The sequence below is a fragment of the Polypterus senegalus genome, chromosome 13 (assembly GCF_016835505.1).
Source record: "Polypterus senegalus isolate Bchr_013 chromosome 13, ASM1683550v1, whole genome shotgun sequence".
Lineage (NCBI taxonomy): Eukaryota > Metazoa > Chordata > Cladistia > Polypteriformes > Polypteridae > Polypterus > Polypterus senegalus.
In genome coordinates this window covers 3,204,831-3,220,439 of record NC_053166.1, presented here as the reverse complement: position 1 = coordinate 3,220,439, position 15,609 = coordinate 3,204,831, and the positions used below count along the sequence as shown (strand labels likewise).

At 53.9% G+C, this 15,609-nt stretch overlaps 2 protein-coding genes across 2 annotated transcripts; both read right to left on the bottom strand.

Annotated features, from left to right (window-relative positions):
- Nucleotides 1–206: 206 nt before the first annotated feature.
- bcl2l16 (BCL2 like 16) lies at nt 207–1,855 on the bottom strand. The gene is made up of 2 exons (XM_039774204.1): nt 1,378–1,855; nt 207–1,273 (listed from the first exon to the last, which is right to left on the bottom strand). The coding sequence occupies exons 1-2, from the start codon at nt 1,837–1,839 to the stop codon at nt 1,133–1,135; spliced, it is 603 nt and encodes a 200-aa protein (XP_039630138.1). The 5' UTR covers nt 1,840–1,855; the 3' UTR covers nt 207–1,132.
- Nucleotides 1,856–7,307: 5,452 nt separating this feature from the next.
- LOC120542639 (sodium-dependent phosphate transport protein 2B-like) lies at nt 7,308–15,323 on the bottom strand. Its single transcript, XM_039775233.1, has 13 exons — nt 15,145–15,323; nt 11,819–11,955; nt 11,629–11,730; nt 11,419–11,547; nt 11,190–11,333; nt 10,975–11,086; nt 10,685–10,880; nt 9,816–9,911; nt 9,622–9,739; nt 9,362–9,529; nt 8,314–8,430; nt 7,911–8,035; nt 7,308–7,823 (listed from the first exon to the last, which is right to left on the bottom strand). The coding sequence occupies exons 1-13, from the start codon at nt 15,321–15,323 to the stop codon at nt 7,308–7,310; spliced, it is 2,139 nt and encodes a 712-aa protein (XP_039631167.1).
- Nucleotides 15,324–15,609: the final 286 nt, after the last annotated feature.

Sequence of the window (15,609 nt, the reverse complement as noted above, 5' to 3'; positions counted from 1 at the left end):
GTTCAGAGGACGTCCCATCACTTGAAACATGAAGCTTCGGTGTCCTCCATTATGTAATCTGATACGGACCTCCATGGCCGGTGTCTTCCAAGTGTGTAGATTTGGTAGAAGAGGGCTTGTCCTGTTTATCACTGACACTGAGGACCAGCGGGTACGGCTGCTGATTTCCTTCTTAAAATCACGTTTGTGTTTTTAATTAGGTGTCCTTTTTTTTTTTTTTTTTTTAATGCCATCTCAGTAAAGAGTGAAGGTGGTGGGCTTGGTGTGCTGGGGTCTGGTTTTCTTTTAAAAATGAGTTGCCTCTGGGGTTTGTGGTCCTTTTATGTCTGTTTTTAACGCCCACCTTCGTCACTCGTCTGTTTTTTTGGTAGCCTGCCCTTGAGGGTGGGGGTACTTGTGCCCACACTGGTTCAGTTCATTGAAAGTGTGTGTAAAGGTGGGGCCCGTCCTATTAAGTCTTGTCCTGTCTGTAACCACTAGAGGGCGACAGTGACTTGAATTCTGCCCTCTTGTGAGCCGTCAGGTAATGGAAGTTGTGTCTAAAGAGTTGCTGGCCATCCTGATAAACTGGGCCTGTTGGTCACACACTCTGTCCTCACTGGTAACAAAATTGCTTTTTCTTAATCTTTGCTTTAGATGGTTCAGGCAATCCCAAGACAGAAATCATCTGCAGACAGGGTGCCAGTCCACGTGTCGAATGGCCAGGTAAACTAAGCTGCTGCCGTTCTAAACGTGTGTTTGGACAGGAGGGCTGCGTCTGTGCCTGTCTCATTTTGCACAACTGACCAGATCACAGAGTTTCCTTTGCCCGTCTGCCTGTCCACCCCACGTTGAGATGTCTGGTCATCAGAATGTGGTTGGTAGTCCCAGATTACTGGTGCTGTTCTGTCCAATCGCAAGAAACAAACAAAAGTGTTGGCTACTTTTACAACTGTAGAAGAGTATGGACCTGCTGTGTTGGCACACCTCACTGCCACCACCAAGGGTGCCTCCGAAGTGCAAATGCCCTCTGCTAGGGTATCTTGGCAGGGGTGAAGCCTTCCATTATAAATGCCATGGCCGGACCTGGGCTGCCAGTATCAATACTAAGTGCCGCCGGACCCGAGCTCACTACCTGTCACTGACTGACCTTTCAGGATGTCCAAGGTGGTCGACGCTTCCAGAAGAAGTAAGTTAGAATGGCAGCAGCCAGCAAGACGAGAGTTCCACAGCAGACTCTGATGGCCATCTTCTCGGGGTCTTCCTTCTCACCGTAGCGGGCCTCAAAGCCAGACTGGTAAAGAGATGACAGACAGACAGAGCAGTAAGGCCTTGCATGTGACATTGCCGTCCTCGTACGCCTTGCTGGTGCCCTCCAGGCTTAAACTACTTACTTACCCAGCCTCCTTTCTCCCTGAGCTGCGGGCACACAGTCCTCTCCACATACTCGCCCACTCGCTCCTTTAGGACGGGCAGTGCACCTTGTAGTCCGCGCTCCTGGCAGTGCTGAGCCATCTGACCAGCCAGCATGTAGACGGAGAGGATGGCACTCCAGGGCAGCTCCCGAGTGCGGCCTCCAGCCACTTGAGGCCCAAAGTGCTCCTCCAGGATATGGACGAGCGTAGTGGCAGCGTTGTCCTCCGTCACCTCCTGGAAGAGTCGAGGCCAGCGCTTGAAGAACAGAGGGAACTTGTGGATCAAAGTGTCCCCTGCATGTCGCAGCGCCGCACATGCCTTTGACGGTGGCCGTCCTGAGGCCCCTGGGGCCTTGGTCACGTAATCGATGTAATCGTGGGCCATCAGGTAGGCTTCACGCACCGTGGGGTCTACTTGTGATCTCGTGTGCTTCCCAGACTCCATGGTGGCTCTCTGTCTATGTGAGGGAGCCTCTGTGCTTCACGCGCCTACCTGTCTAATTTTAGCAGCTCTGCAAGCTGACACTGGAGCCACATGGCAGTGCCATTCTAATTCCAGCTGGCAGCTCTGTTGATGGTTGCTGGACAGGTAGGTTGGTGGGGGCCGTGACCTGAGCAGACCATTAGTGTGCTGCCCACTGCTGAGCCCAGCAAGTCCTTCATGCAGGTAAGGCGCTTTATTGACATGGCAGCCGACGCAAGCATTCTGTGTTGTCAGCTTTATCAGAATTATTAAAGGTTAGTAGCCTCACGGTGCTGTGCGGTGAACGAAAAACAGATAAGGACGACCATAAAACAGTAAAAAAGAAGAAAGACCCTGACCAGGATCAGCCAGTCAGTCATTAGTCAGGCTGATAGGTGACCGTACGCAGTTCCTGTGCGGTGCACTAGGTGGCAGTGCCTCCTATCTGCTGTGCTAGCCAGTTGCCATTCCTTCATTTATTTCTTTATTTATCTATCTTTTCTTTTCTTTTCTTTTCGTGGATGACAACTGGACGTTGGTCCCACGGTCCGGCCTGCCGTTCGCCTTTTCTCCTCATGGACAGCATGTCCGTCTAGCTGACTGCTGATGAATGGCGGCGCTCCTGACTCCTGCACGTGGACCTGATAAGGCACTCCTGCCATGACAGCACTTTCTGCCACCTGTAAGCCTCCACTGAATTGTGCTGCCTGAGGAATGGCGCTGGGATGGGATCAGTGGGCATTTTTTAAAAGAGACCACCTACCCCTCCAGCCACAAGAATGCCCATGTTTCCGTTCATGGCTGGCATAACTCGCATGGGGTGATGGAGTGTTGCTTCCTTCATACGGCTGCTGGCAAGGGCACCACATAGGAATACCCAGGTGCTTAGTGGGTGCTCTCTTTGCTTATCTCCGTTGCTTATTGCAGCTTATCTTTATTCCAGGGTCCTAAAGGGGCCCAGTGTGGGGCACAGGCCACGTCCTGACGTGTACTAAATGGATGAGCGCAGTGAAAGTGTGCCGCTTTAATTGGCTGACTGTGCCCTGATAAGATGGCATCTGCCCTTCTGTCAGCTGAGGTCACCAGTGCCCCCCCTCCATGCCAATGTTGGTGCCCTCACCACTATGTTGCTACTAGCCTCATGGTGCTAACCCCCCCACCCGTCTCCTGCGGTTCACCAGCCCGGGTGCTGACTTGACTCCTCTCCCCTCAGCTGCCCTTATCTTGTTCTTTCTCGTCTGCCTCCTTTGATTTCCCGTCCTGACGTTTGCTTTGATGTCCCTTCGCCCACAGCACATGTTCCAGCAAACGAACGCAGTGAACCCTGGCTGAGCTCTGTAGGTGGGAGGTTAAAGATGGTGAGCTTCGGCGAAGACGTCCTGAGCAGCAGGGCCAGTGGTTCGCAGTGTTTCTTTAGGTGGGCGAGGCTGGCAGGCCTTGGATGTACCTGGACAGAGCCCACTTCAGTGCCATGTCCCATTTCTGTGTTAGGTATAACAGTAAAGAAAACATCTGAATACGCGTCCAGATGGAAAGGCGCGCTCTGACTGAGGGGCTGAGTGGGGGGCCGATGAGCCATCAAACCACCAGCTGACTGTTTGGACGTCTCCTGGCACAACTGATCAGATGGCTGCTTCATCAGGTGACCGGGTGGCTCCTTGTTGATTGCTCCATGGCCTCCACGTGCTTCTCAGGCTGTTCATCTCCACTCTTGGCCCACAGAGCCATTTGTTTTATCGTAGCCCCCTGTTATAGTCGCTTAAATTCTTTTTCTCCCTCATCGACCGACGCTCAACACCCCAGGATGAATCTTTGTGAATGGATGAACAGGAAAAAGTGAGGAGACCCTTCATTCAGCAGATAGTTGAAGCCCCTTTGGTGGCCTGGAGGCGTCTTGGTTTGATGTGACTCCTGGATTTGTGCCACTCTTCTCGGCTTACCCTCTCAAGTTCTGTCAGGCTGGATAGAGGCCATCATTAGAGTGCCATCCTCTGACTGGACATTCACAGGTGTGTCCCTCAGCCACTCCTGTGTCACTGCTGAGGTCCTGCACGCTGCGAGCAGAGTCTTCATGGAGACGGTCTAACATCTCAACTCTGCCTCGTCTGCCGGTCCCTGATGTTGTTCAGGTGGTAAGTGGAGCGTCATGGCCTCCAGACGTGACACTTACAATTGAGGCCATCATCACACCAGAGGGTCTTTCGTGGGTCTTCTAGCCAGCGGACGGTTGCAGTGATGGTTGTCCTTCTGGACATTCCTCCCGTCTCCCCACGTGTTCTCTGAAGCTCAGCCCGTGCGACTGTCAAGTTTGTGGCCCCCTATTTTACCAAAGCCCTTCATCCCTAAATGTCCAGCTCTAGAGAGAGTTGGGGTCTTCCAGACTTTAGGGACTATGGAGGCCATTGTGCTCTTAGGGGTCTTTAGTGCTGCAGCCGTCCACAGATCTCCTCCTTGACACACTTGGCATCTCGAAGCTTGGCTTGGATTTTGTCCAATGGGTGGGCTTGCTTCCTCTGGATGGGTGGGTGCCTTTCCTAATCAGTCCACCCAATTCTGTGAACCCCAGACATCCCAGCACGGATCAAAGAGACGCCCCTGAGGCCAACTTCCGGTGTCATCCTGGTTATTCAGTGTCTTATTTTTAATACCATCCTCTTCTCGCTTCGTTATTTTGGGGTATTGAGCCTGTAGAAGTGAGGGTCTCAATGTGCTCCCCCTGCTTCAGCATGGTCCTCGTTTGCCCACTGTTGACCTTTGCCACAGACCCTGATCGCCCCGGTGGCGGCGGCGGCCCCCCTTTGTCTCCCCCACCCTGACCTGTTCATCTGATTTTGGGTTCACCCTGATGAGCAGGAAAGAAGCATATGAGCCAAGCGATGCCCGCGGGTCTCATTCTTTATTCAGCTCTGCTGTCTCTACAAGACATTTTGTTTTACAGGGCAGCGAGTGTCCAGACTGTCTGTGTGGCCAGGACAAAAGTGACCTCTGAAAACTGGAGTGGGGTTGGGGGGGGGTCACCATGAATCATCATCTAGGTGGTCACATCGGCCTGCCACCCCAGGCTGTCAGTCCCATCTTTAAATTGCTGTCATTTTTGAACCCCAGGGGTCTGCCCAGTGCATCCTCCTGTTGGTTGATTGGCACCTGGTGGGTGTCCGGGTGGTAGAAGATGACAAGTGTGTGTCTCTCTTGTTATGTGATCCTAATTTTTGTTTTCCAATGGATGCCCATTTGGACCACCACAAAGTGGGCACCTCAGGCCCAAGCGTGATGTTGATGTTAAAATGTTGAGAGTGAAGTAAAAATGGTGGCACCCAACTTGTGACCTCAAGACATTCATAACAATTAACTGGACTCTGAGTGACCACGAGATCTGTCACCGAGGCCTAATGAAGTGTATTTGTGACAAAACACAAAATCTCAATGGGAGGTTGGGGATAAAGTCGGAGCGGTGCCAATGAAAATCCAAATTGAACTTTGAGCATTGAAATTGAAGTTCAGAAATGAAACCAACATTTCTGTATTAATGGATAGTGAAAGGGGCACAGGGGGACCGGTGACATGCTGAAGCCACCCAGAGGGGACACTGAAGTCTTTCGAGGTTTAATGGGACTTTAATTATGTGAGTCAAGTTGGCATCTTGGCATTAAGCTGGCAGTGCTGAGAATGTCATTGAAGGTGACGTGTCACACCAGCACCTCACAACATGTCACCCACCTGAGGCTCGGCAGATTCAGGCCCGGCCACTGCTTGGATTGGATGCCAGCTGGTGATGGTACTGGTGAGGCCAACAAGGGGGAGCTGTTCCGGACCCCAATGCCCCAATGCAGTGACTGGGACACTGGGCTGTAAATGTGACACCGTCCTTCAGGTGAGACTGTCTGTGCTCATTAAAGATGATAAAGAGTAGAGGGCATCCTGATGCCCACCGTGGCCCCCCAAGCACCCCCTGTCTCTAATTGTGTCTCTCTCTCTCTCATCACTTCGCCTCCTAACAGCTCAAGTGTGCCGAGTGCACTGGTGTCATAATGGCTGCCGTCGTGTCACCCAAGTGGGTGCTGCACATCAGTGGTGTCTGAAGTGGCTCCACACTCACTACGTGAAGGCCTAAAGAATGATTACTGATTATTATATTGAAAGACTCAACACTAAACCTGCAACGCTGACGATAAAGTCGAAGTGTGGAACTTGAACTGGACGTCGCGTGATCACATGATCAGTCAATGCACCAGCACCACCTAGAGGTGAAAAACTGAAGTGCACTTCGAGATTAAATGGCCAAAGTGAAAACAACGATGAAGTGACACAAATGACATCAAAGTAGCGATGACGCGAATGACATTGAAACAGACGAGGAGTGATCATATGATCAGGCATGAGGGGCACATACGTAGATGCCAATGTCTGTCCGCTTGCTCTTCCTCACCACCCAACGCGCCCCTCCCTCAGATCTCTGCACAGGTTGAAGGACCAGTTTGTCATTCTCCAGGTCGTGTTGTCACACACGGGACGCTGTGTTAGGTTCCCGCATTTTCTAGACATTTTCAAAAAGCCCCCTGCCCATCCTGTGGCTTTGCAATGGGGGCATCGGGGCACCAAGCACCACTGGAAATGAACGCCTAACACAAAGGAAAGGCACTTTATCAATTCAATGTATTCTTATAACTGACCAAAGACATCCCCTTAGAGTTTCGATAAATGACGACACATGCATGTGACAACAGGAGGGCCCTGGACGTCACCGTCGTGTCACGTGTTCCTCTGATCATTTCACTCATTTGTGGTTCAATTCTCTCTTAAGTACGCAAGTCAGTTGACACAAAAGCCACCATGCAGTACAAACCGTCTCCTGTGATTGGGTCATTTGGGGTCAAAGGTGAGACGGCGGCGTGGTGGCACACGCACACACGCACACACACGCACACACACACACACACACACACATGCGCGCAGGTCTGCTTTTAAAATGGCCGAATCGCATGCCGTTGGTGTTTCGTTTGTTCAGAAATGTCAGCCATGAAGTGTGTCACAGTGTGGGTGTCATCTGGAGGTCCCCAAGGGTCCTGCCTGGACATATTCGGTGAGTTGTAAGGCTGCTTGTGAGCCCCCCACCCCAGCACACTCTATCACTTCTCTACCCCCTGCTGGTTGAGGTCCTGTGCCAGTGGTGCCGCCTCATCCCCGGGTGTGCATGAGGGTCAAAGTTAATCCTCCCTTCTCAGTTGGTGCCACCCCACCCGTCTGTGGTCACACACTGCAGCCTGGCCCCCTGTCCTTTGTCCATTTGGCCCAGATTGACATTCCTCTTTTTAGCCCCCAGAGACCACCACCTCCCCTCACCCCATCTCCGAGGGTCACACATGGGCCAGCCTGAATGTCAAAAGTGTCCTGGGCCGGGTACTTGAGGGGCTTTGTCCCTGTCATAGATCCCCTCAAAGTCCCCTGGGCTGTTAGACCCCCTCGGCGCTGGGCTCTGCCGCCGGGTTGTCATACGCGTGCAGCTCGGTGCTTTCACATTTGCTGTCACTGCCATCTTCTACACCGGCTGGCACCTTCTTCGTACAGCAGCGGCAGCAGCAGCAGCAGTGACGTTGGCACTGTGACACGAGATGGTCCCAAGGCTCCAAGGAGTGCATCCAGAGGGGTAGAGAGTCCCAGGTCCGGAGGCAGTGGGGCAGATACTGCGGGCATCTGCGCTGGCACAAAGTCACCACAGAGCTGAAAGCAGCCAGCAGAACGATGGGACCTGCCACTCCCACGAGGACCGGCCAGCCCGCTATAGACAGGCCAAAGATGGCAGCGGGCAGCAGGAAGAAGCTGAGGAGCAGGTAGAGGACGGCAAACCAGCGATACTTGGCAGTGATGTTTCCAAACTTCTTGGCCAAAGGAATAGGCAGTCGCATCACGGGGATGATATACCAAAGGACGATGCCAGTCAAGTTGAAGAAGAAATGGATTAGGGCAACCTGAGGGGCAGAAGGACAGAAGATCAATCTTGACCCCTCCGGGAGGCCTTGGTGAGCTCATTGAGACCCCCGCAGCGGGCACACTACCTGAAGAGAACTCCGCAGCTTCTCAGCAGGGCTGGCCAGAGCGGCCAGCATGGCAGTGGTGGTGGTACCAATATTGGACCCCAGGCATAGAGGGTAGACCCGCTCAAGGCTGATGACCCCGATTCCTGTGAACAGAGACAGTGACATTAACACTATGAGGACTTGGGGCAGAGGGGCACAGCGGCCGGCCCCCTTAGAGCCGAGAGCAGGTCGTGCCACCCGTTCCGTCTCAGCCATCACTGACCCCAGAAGTGACAAGCCCACTACTCAGGGTGGCTCATCGATCTTGGTAAGTTAACCCACAGAATCAATGATGGCAGCGCCAAGGGGCCACTGATGGGCACATCGGAAACCCGGGGAAACCAAGAGAGCATGGCGAGGGCACGGGGGCCAGGACACTCACCGATGAGCGGAATGATGGCTGACGTGAAGACGGAGCTGCTCTGTAAGATGAAGGTCATCAGGGCGCCAACCAAGATGGCCAAATAGCCGTTCACCCAACCAAAGGGAAATGGCAGATCTGTGGACCCCAAACACATGGTTACATCACATGAGCGGTCTCGGGAGACAAGCTGTCACTCACCTTCAGCTGCCACTCTGACAATCCATCCACTCAGGGGACACAGTGGTCTCCATGTCGTGTGGTTTGTGCTCTTCTTGCCAGGCACTCTGCTGGAAGACCACTCTAATGCCCAATAGTCGAGACCACTGGTGAGCGGGTCACCCTGGTACAATGCGCACTAATGGTATCACAATCAAGAGGCTCAGTGTGTCCACCAGCAAGTATACTTATGACATCATACTGCCAGCTGTATGCCCACCACTGCCATGACAAATGCCACATTACTGTGCCTGCCAGTCACACAGTCAGAGTGGTGGTGGTCAGCATTGTCAGCACAGTGTCCACTATGAATATCTAGAGTGTGTGTGGTAACCCCATGCCCACCACTGACATCACAGCCAACAGTGTCATTCTGGCTGGCATTATGCCCACCCACACAAAGATCAGTGGCCAGCCACATGCCCTATACTGACAATGCAGCTGTGCCCACTATAAGCAGTCAGTGTGGATGGGCATCAAGTGTCAAGTGCCCCACCCTGTGTACTGCCCACTTTGACCTGCGGCTGTACCGTCCACTAGCCGTCCTCCTATGGACAACATCAGTGTGCTGCCCACTGCTGCCCGTCTCTAATGCTTGGCCTATCCAGGCTGACGTGTATCTTAATGCCCTCTCATGCATCCCCCTAAGGGAGTTCAATTGACATGTATGGTGGTCTCCACAGAGTGGCCTTGAGGGTCTCCCCCAGTGACCTCACCAGTATCCCAGGTTCAATGACATGACATGCCATAGACACGCCAAACCTCGTTGTTTCCTTCAGTGTCACTTGGCCCATGTTACAGAGGGTGGATGGCACTGGACTGGCACTCACTTGCCATGTGTGACGTGTACCTGCGTTGATGACCTTCTTGATGGCCTGTGCAATCTGCCCCCGCAGCACCGAATTGAGCAGCTTGACGATGAGCATCAGACAGCCGCAGAGGACCAGCAGGGAGGCAAAGAGGAGGATGAAGCCCACCGCCATGTCTGGAAGGGTTGTGTGGGCAAAGATGTGGGTACCTGAGGGCAGAACAGAAGGACGGCCGTCACGAGGCCCACCTGAGAACCTCTGTGGCTACCGTGTCCCCATGTCACACAGGCGGGATACTCACAGGCCTTCACGGGTTGTATCTCGGTGACGTTTTTAAGAGCCACTTGGTTGTCATCGGACCCAAAGCACTCATAGATGGCGCACTCAGTAGCGTTGGACACCGTGACGTTCTTGAGGAGCTTCAGAACACAAAAGCCACGTCAGACGGAGCAGCAAGTGAGGACATTGAGGCCTGGCCATGCAGTGGACACTCACCGTGACATTCTGGGTCAAACACCAGTGAAGAATCAAACTCTGATTGCCGATCTCCGGGCTGCCCGTGCCAAGTCCGGCGATGACCTCTTTGTTAAGCTGTGGGACAAGAAAAGGGACAAAGACATCAACAGGCTGACTGGCACACACGTCCACATGGATGAGGAGCGGTCAGCACACAGATGTGTACCCAGACAAGCCAACCCAGGTAGGTGCCATCCTGGAGCTGGCTGGTCATCCCATTGTGCCTGCCACCTGTGGACTGGCCATCATAAGAGATCCACACCCTGAAGTGGCCCGTCTACCCTCAAGTGGACTGGTCACTCCAGAGAGATATCTACCCAAATGTGCCCCATTCACCCCCCTGGACGGGCATCTGCCCAGGTGTGCCCAAGTTATCTCAGAGAGTGAAGTGTAGTGAAATCTGCCCTCAAGTGACCTGCTCATCTCTGATGCCAATTGGGGCTTGAGGACCCCAGAGGTACCATTTCTAGTCTCAAGTGGACTGGTCACCCTGCCAATTATATACTGTGATGAGACCCCTGAGTGCCATCTTACTGCCAGTCATGTCCACCCTCATTTGGGACGCCAGTGCAAACCTTTCGCTCCCTGCATTTGTCATTTCAAAGGGACAACAACCCGGGACTGTGACTTTGGAGCTGGGCGTGAGTGAAGGCTTCTGGTGGGCACGGGGTGCCCAATATGTGGAGCGCTTCAGGAGTTCCAGCACTGAGATGATGACTGACATCTTGAGCTCTGAACAGGGGGGCAGTGGCAGTGGGTTTGTGACCTTGACATCCAGCTGTCACCTTAGTGTCCTGGGCCACAGCCTGACTCTGTGTGATCGTCCCCTTGTCCCAGCGGAGGCTCACCTGGATGATCAGATGTGTGAAGGGCTCGGTGATCACCTTCAGGATGTCTGGGGCCGTCTCGCCTGATTGGATGTTGAAGGTGTCCACGATGGCGCTGGTCAGGTGGTACAGATAGTGAGTGCCAACTTCCACTGGCAGGAGGATGAGCACAGTTAACCAGTTAAAGAGGCCATGAACCGCCGAGCCAGCAAAGGCCCTAAAAAGAGAGACAGGGGACAAGGACGGGGACAGGTGTGACTTTTAAGGACAGAGACGGACAATCTGGTCCCCAACAGGGCACAACGCCATACCTGCGAAACTCGTTCCGGTCCCCAGAGTGCGCCAGTGACACCAGGGTGCTGGTGACCGAAGTCCCAACATTGACGCCCATGATGATGGGGATTGACGTGGTGACGGTCAGCACTGTGGACACACAGACAGACAGACAGACAGACAGATGGACAGACGGATTGGGTGACAGCTCAGTGGCTCTTTGCTCGGAGACAGAAAGGCGGGTGACACTCACGGCCTGATGACACCATGCTGACGATGATGGAGGAGGACGTGCTGGAGCTCTGCACCAGGACGGTCAGCAGCACCCCAATGACGAGCCCTGCCACCGGGTTGGATAGCACTTCATTGTCACTGAAGATGTCACCGGCCGCCTTTCCTGCTCAAAGACAGAGAGAACGGGTGAACCCAGCAGGTAGGCCAACTGCGCTCTCTGTGCCCACTGACCTCAACGGCCATCTCACCTCCCACCAGCTGGAACGCCGAACTGAGGACATCGAGGGAGCAGATGAAGACGTAGAGCAGCACAAGCAGAAGGAAGCCCCTCAGGATGGCGAGCAGGACTCGACGCAGTTTCCCGATGCCATCGAGCTCTGCGGCAGGACAGGAGGACACGGGTCACTAAGAGCAATGAGTGCTGGGCGGCGTGGGCACACACAAGTGCGCTTACTGACCCTTCCAGGCAGGGCCGGCGTCTTGAAGGGCGGGCAGAGTCCAGGGGTCCTCGTCCTCCTCCTCCTCCGTGGCCACTTCACTGGGGTCAGCAACGGGGCCATCTGCAGTGGGGGTTAGCAGAGGCTGTGAGAGGGGTCACCTGTGAAGACCACCGGGATAGGGGGGCTTACCTGGCTCAGCTGCACTTACCAGTCACATGAGAGTCTTCCTCGGTCACCTTCAGGGCCACAGAGGAGGTGGACAACTTGTTGGCGAATACCATGGTGTCCGAAGTGGGAAGTAAGATCTGTAAACCTGCTTGGGACCACCGGCTGGACGGGAAGGGGCTGAAAGAATTAACAAAATATAGAGTGACCACCAACTGGGGGGACTGCTGGGAAAAAAAGCAAATCAAATTGTGACCACAGGACAGCTGGGTCTGCAATGGAAAATAGTGACCACTGACCACAAACTGGGTGGTCTGCAACGGAAAAGAAGAAACCCAACTGTACCCACAAACTATGGGGGATAAGGGGTCTGCAGAGAGAGAGAGAAAAAAAACTACACCCAAAAGTGACCCCACACCTGGGGGTCTCCAGTGGAAAACTACACCCAATACTGACCACTGTCCACAAGTGGGGGTCTGCAGTTACAAGTAAATTAGACGCTTGTGGCCTCTGGCTGGACACGATGGGGGTGATAAAAAGCGTAAATGGGGGGCCGGCCAGGCCAGTGACCACTGACCACCTGTTTGCGATGGTAAAAAGTAAACCCAACAGCGATCACACCTGGGGGGTCTGCAGTAAAACACGTATAAGCCAAGTAGTGCCCACCAACTGGGGGTCTACAAGAAAGTGACCCCTGTCCACAAGCAGGAACAATTAGGGGGTCACCAAGGAAACAAAAATATTAGTGACCACAAACTGGGGTTGGGGGGTGGTGGTCCACAGTGGAATAAACAACCTACAGCCAGTGGTGACCACTGACCTCAGACCCCCAGGTTAAGAGACACCAGATTAGTGCCCCCCCCACCACCAACATCACTTCAATGCCATCCAGAGATGTGGGGGATAAACAAAGGGGGCTTCAGCAAACTCGAGGTGAGCACAGACCTTGGGGGGTGTTCTGAATAAGTGAGCCCAGCAGAGCCCCCCAATCCACCCATCCACTCAAGTCAGGACCCTTACCTGAATGGGTCGTAAGGTCACTCCAGCGGGGGTCACTCCAGCCTCACTCCCCCACACTCTCAGGCACCTTGGCACAAGTCCACTGGCGAGGGGGGGCCAAAGTACACAACAGCAAACACAGGGCCGGGGGGCTGTGGCTAAGGAGTGGACGAGCCCAATATAGCGCCTTCCTTTCCACCCTCACCCAGGCTACAGGCTGGCATGCTGGCATTTGAGAAGCAGCTTAAGGCAAGCGACTTACCTTGATCGTTGGCGGCAGGCTGAGAAATAGTCGTCTGGCCGCGCCCCCCCATTTATACCCACCCCTGGGGTCAAAGTATCATGCCGTGCCTATTGCCCTTTGGCAGAGCGGCAAGATGTTGGCACTTGATAAATAAGAAAGCTGCTGATTCCCACAGGCTGGATCCCCCAGCCACATCCTCAGCTGCCATTACCCAGTCTGTACTAATGCCATGACAGGTGCCCCCTTGGTGAGTTAACTTCTGAGTGCCAAGGTCCTTCAAATTCTGCGTTGTTCGGTGGAGCATGTAGTGTCAGCCGTTCACCTCTTGGTGGCAGCAGACACCCACTGAGTCTGTTATGCTGGCGTGTGGCCTTCATTTCAGAGCTTGGCACCTGCCAGTGTTGCCCTCTGCTCTGGATGGTGGGATCCATGGCCTCACTAACCCCCAACCTTCCTTTGGCTCCAAGATGGTGACAAGTGACTGTGACTCCTTAGGTGCCATTCCCCCTTCAGTGCTATCTCTGTCAATACCTTTTATGTGTCACTCTGTCTTTGTGACCTCCACCCACGTGCCACTGACTTGGGTGACCTGCACAAGCTTTGACAAATGCCCGATTGTGTTGACCCCTAAAGTTGCTCACACAATTGTCTTGTGGCAGCACACCGCATTAATCTGCATAAATATGTGGCATGCCCAGTATAATTTGCCCACCCCTAGAGACATCGGAGGCTGAAGCGGCAGCCTCTTCCCTTCAGGACGTGGCACACATAAACATTCTGCCAAACGTGTCATCGTCACTGGGTGAATGACAAAGGGTCCTCCGGCTGGAATGTGGACTCTTCCAAGACTGCTTATTGTGCCAAGGCCAGAAGGTCCAATGGCTTGTTGCCCACTTGCCTGGCACCAGTGCCTTGCAGAGAGCTCCTGCCCACAGTGGGTGGCACGCTGTGTGAGAAGATTAGAACGCAGATCTTCCCGTGCAGCCTGACAAGTCTGAGTTCAGCGAGTTGCATCTCCACGTCCCTCCCTCATCTTCCCTTGCCGTCGGCATGCCGAGCATGGGGGGCCTGTCACTCTCCCCACGGTGGCCATATGTCTGCTGGCGTGAGCTCCATGCCTGGCGCTGCCAGCAGCAGCCGCTTGTGCCAGAAAATATTATTGTGCCAGCAGGACATCATTACGCAGCGCGGTGATTGATTAGCCGGGAATGGGCGAGCGGAGAGGCATGGTGGGACGGGTGTGGGGGCGGGGGTGTGGAGGGCTGTGGAGAACCAGAGTGCAGCAGGAAGGGGGCAGCAGAGTGCAGAGACTGGCAAAGGGAGACCCCTGCGGACCAAATGGAGCAATGGCATAGTGATGGGGATCAGAAGGTTGAGCTCTGTGGGGGGCAGCTTGAGGATAATGAGGTAGACCGGGGCGTAGAGGAGATGGGCAATCCAGTTGGCAGTGTGGACATCGGCATTCCAGTTGGCTGTTTGAATTGGGATTAACTAGAGTTTTGAGGACTGGGATGGGGGAGACGTGCATTCCAGTGGAGACTCCCGCTAACTGTCTGACTTGGGGCATGCCATTGGTCAGCACTCCTCTTGATGGGATTTCGAGTGTCCGCTCTGGACTGGTGCATATGCATTTGTGGACTGGGGATACTGGTGATGCTGCATGCCAGTGAGCTGTGAGGATCGGGAAGAACTGCAAGTCTAAGTCCCAGTTTCTGCTGTGGACTGGGCCATGCTGGGGAGGCCCATTCGGGTTTACTGGGTAGACTGGGATTTAAGTGCTAGTATGCCTTGGACACCCGAATGATGTTCATTCAGGTTCCTGTGCTGGAGTGGGACACAGTGATGATGGCAATAATAATAATAATAATAATAATAATAATAATAATAATAATAATAATAAGCCATTTCATGCATTTATAGCGCCTTTCCCAGACTCAGAAGTCCCAAAGATCTCTGGTCCAGTTGACTGGGTGGACTGGGAGGTTAGTGGTTAAAATGTGTGGGCTGCCGATGATCTGCTCTGGAACTGGCAGTGTGGACTGGGACAGGCCAGTGATCCCCATTCCAGTTCTTGTGCTGGACTGGGACACACTTAATGGGTCTGTATCCAAGTTAACTGGGTGTACTGGGAGATGAGTGTCGATGTGGCGACTGTGAGAACTGGGACGCCCCCATTGGCTGTACTGGCCTGGTCCCGCCGATGACCCTCGCATTCCAGCTGTGGACGGTGCCAAGGTGGACGTTTGCGGACGTTTCGGACCCAGCGAGTATCCGTGCCAACCCGGAGCCCACCGATGATCCGCATTCCATTCCCGTCACGTGTCTCCCGCTGCCCGCCGCCCCTCCCCCATGACTAATGGAGTCCCGAGCCTCGTCGGCTGAGCCCGCCAGGATTCCAAGTCTAATGTTTTGTTTGGTATTAAAATGCGAAAGGCAACTTAACTCCCACTGATTTCAATAAAAACATATGGAATGGGCTCATCAATCAATCCCCCAGCGGCTCGCCTGTCGGAGTGAGGGGAGCTGGCGGCCGCCCCATCTCCGAGATCGTGAGCGCCATGGAAACCAGTCTGCGCTGGGATGCCAGGCAT

Bases quoted from the DNA above. Each gene is read 5' to 3' on its own strand.
- bcl2l16 (XM_039774204.1), bottom strand. From the start codon at position 1,839: ATGGAGTCTGGGAAGCACACGAGATCACAAGTAGACCCCACGGTGCGT. The intron at 1,274-1,377 runs GTAAGTAAGTAG...TCTCTTTACCAG, and splicing joins TCAGGGAGAAAGGAGGCTGG to TCTGGCTTTGAGGCCCGCTA.
- LOC120542639 (XM_039775233.1), bottom strand. From the start codon at position 15,323: ATGCGGATCATCGGTGGGCTCCGGGTTGGCACGGATACTCGCTGGGTC. The intron at 11,334-11,418 runs GTGAGATGGCCG...GTCTTTGAGCAG, and splicing joins GGCGTTCCAGCTGGTGGGAG to GAAAGGCGGCCGGTGACATC. The intron at 9,912-10,684 runs GTGAGCCTCCGC...CTTGTCCCACAG, and splicing joins TCACACATCTGATCATCCAG to CTTAACAAAGAGGTCATCGC.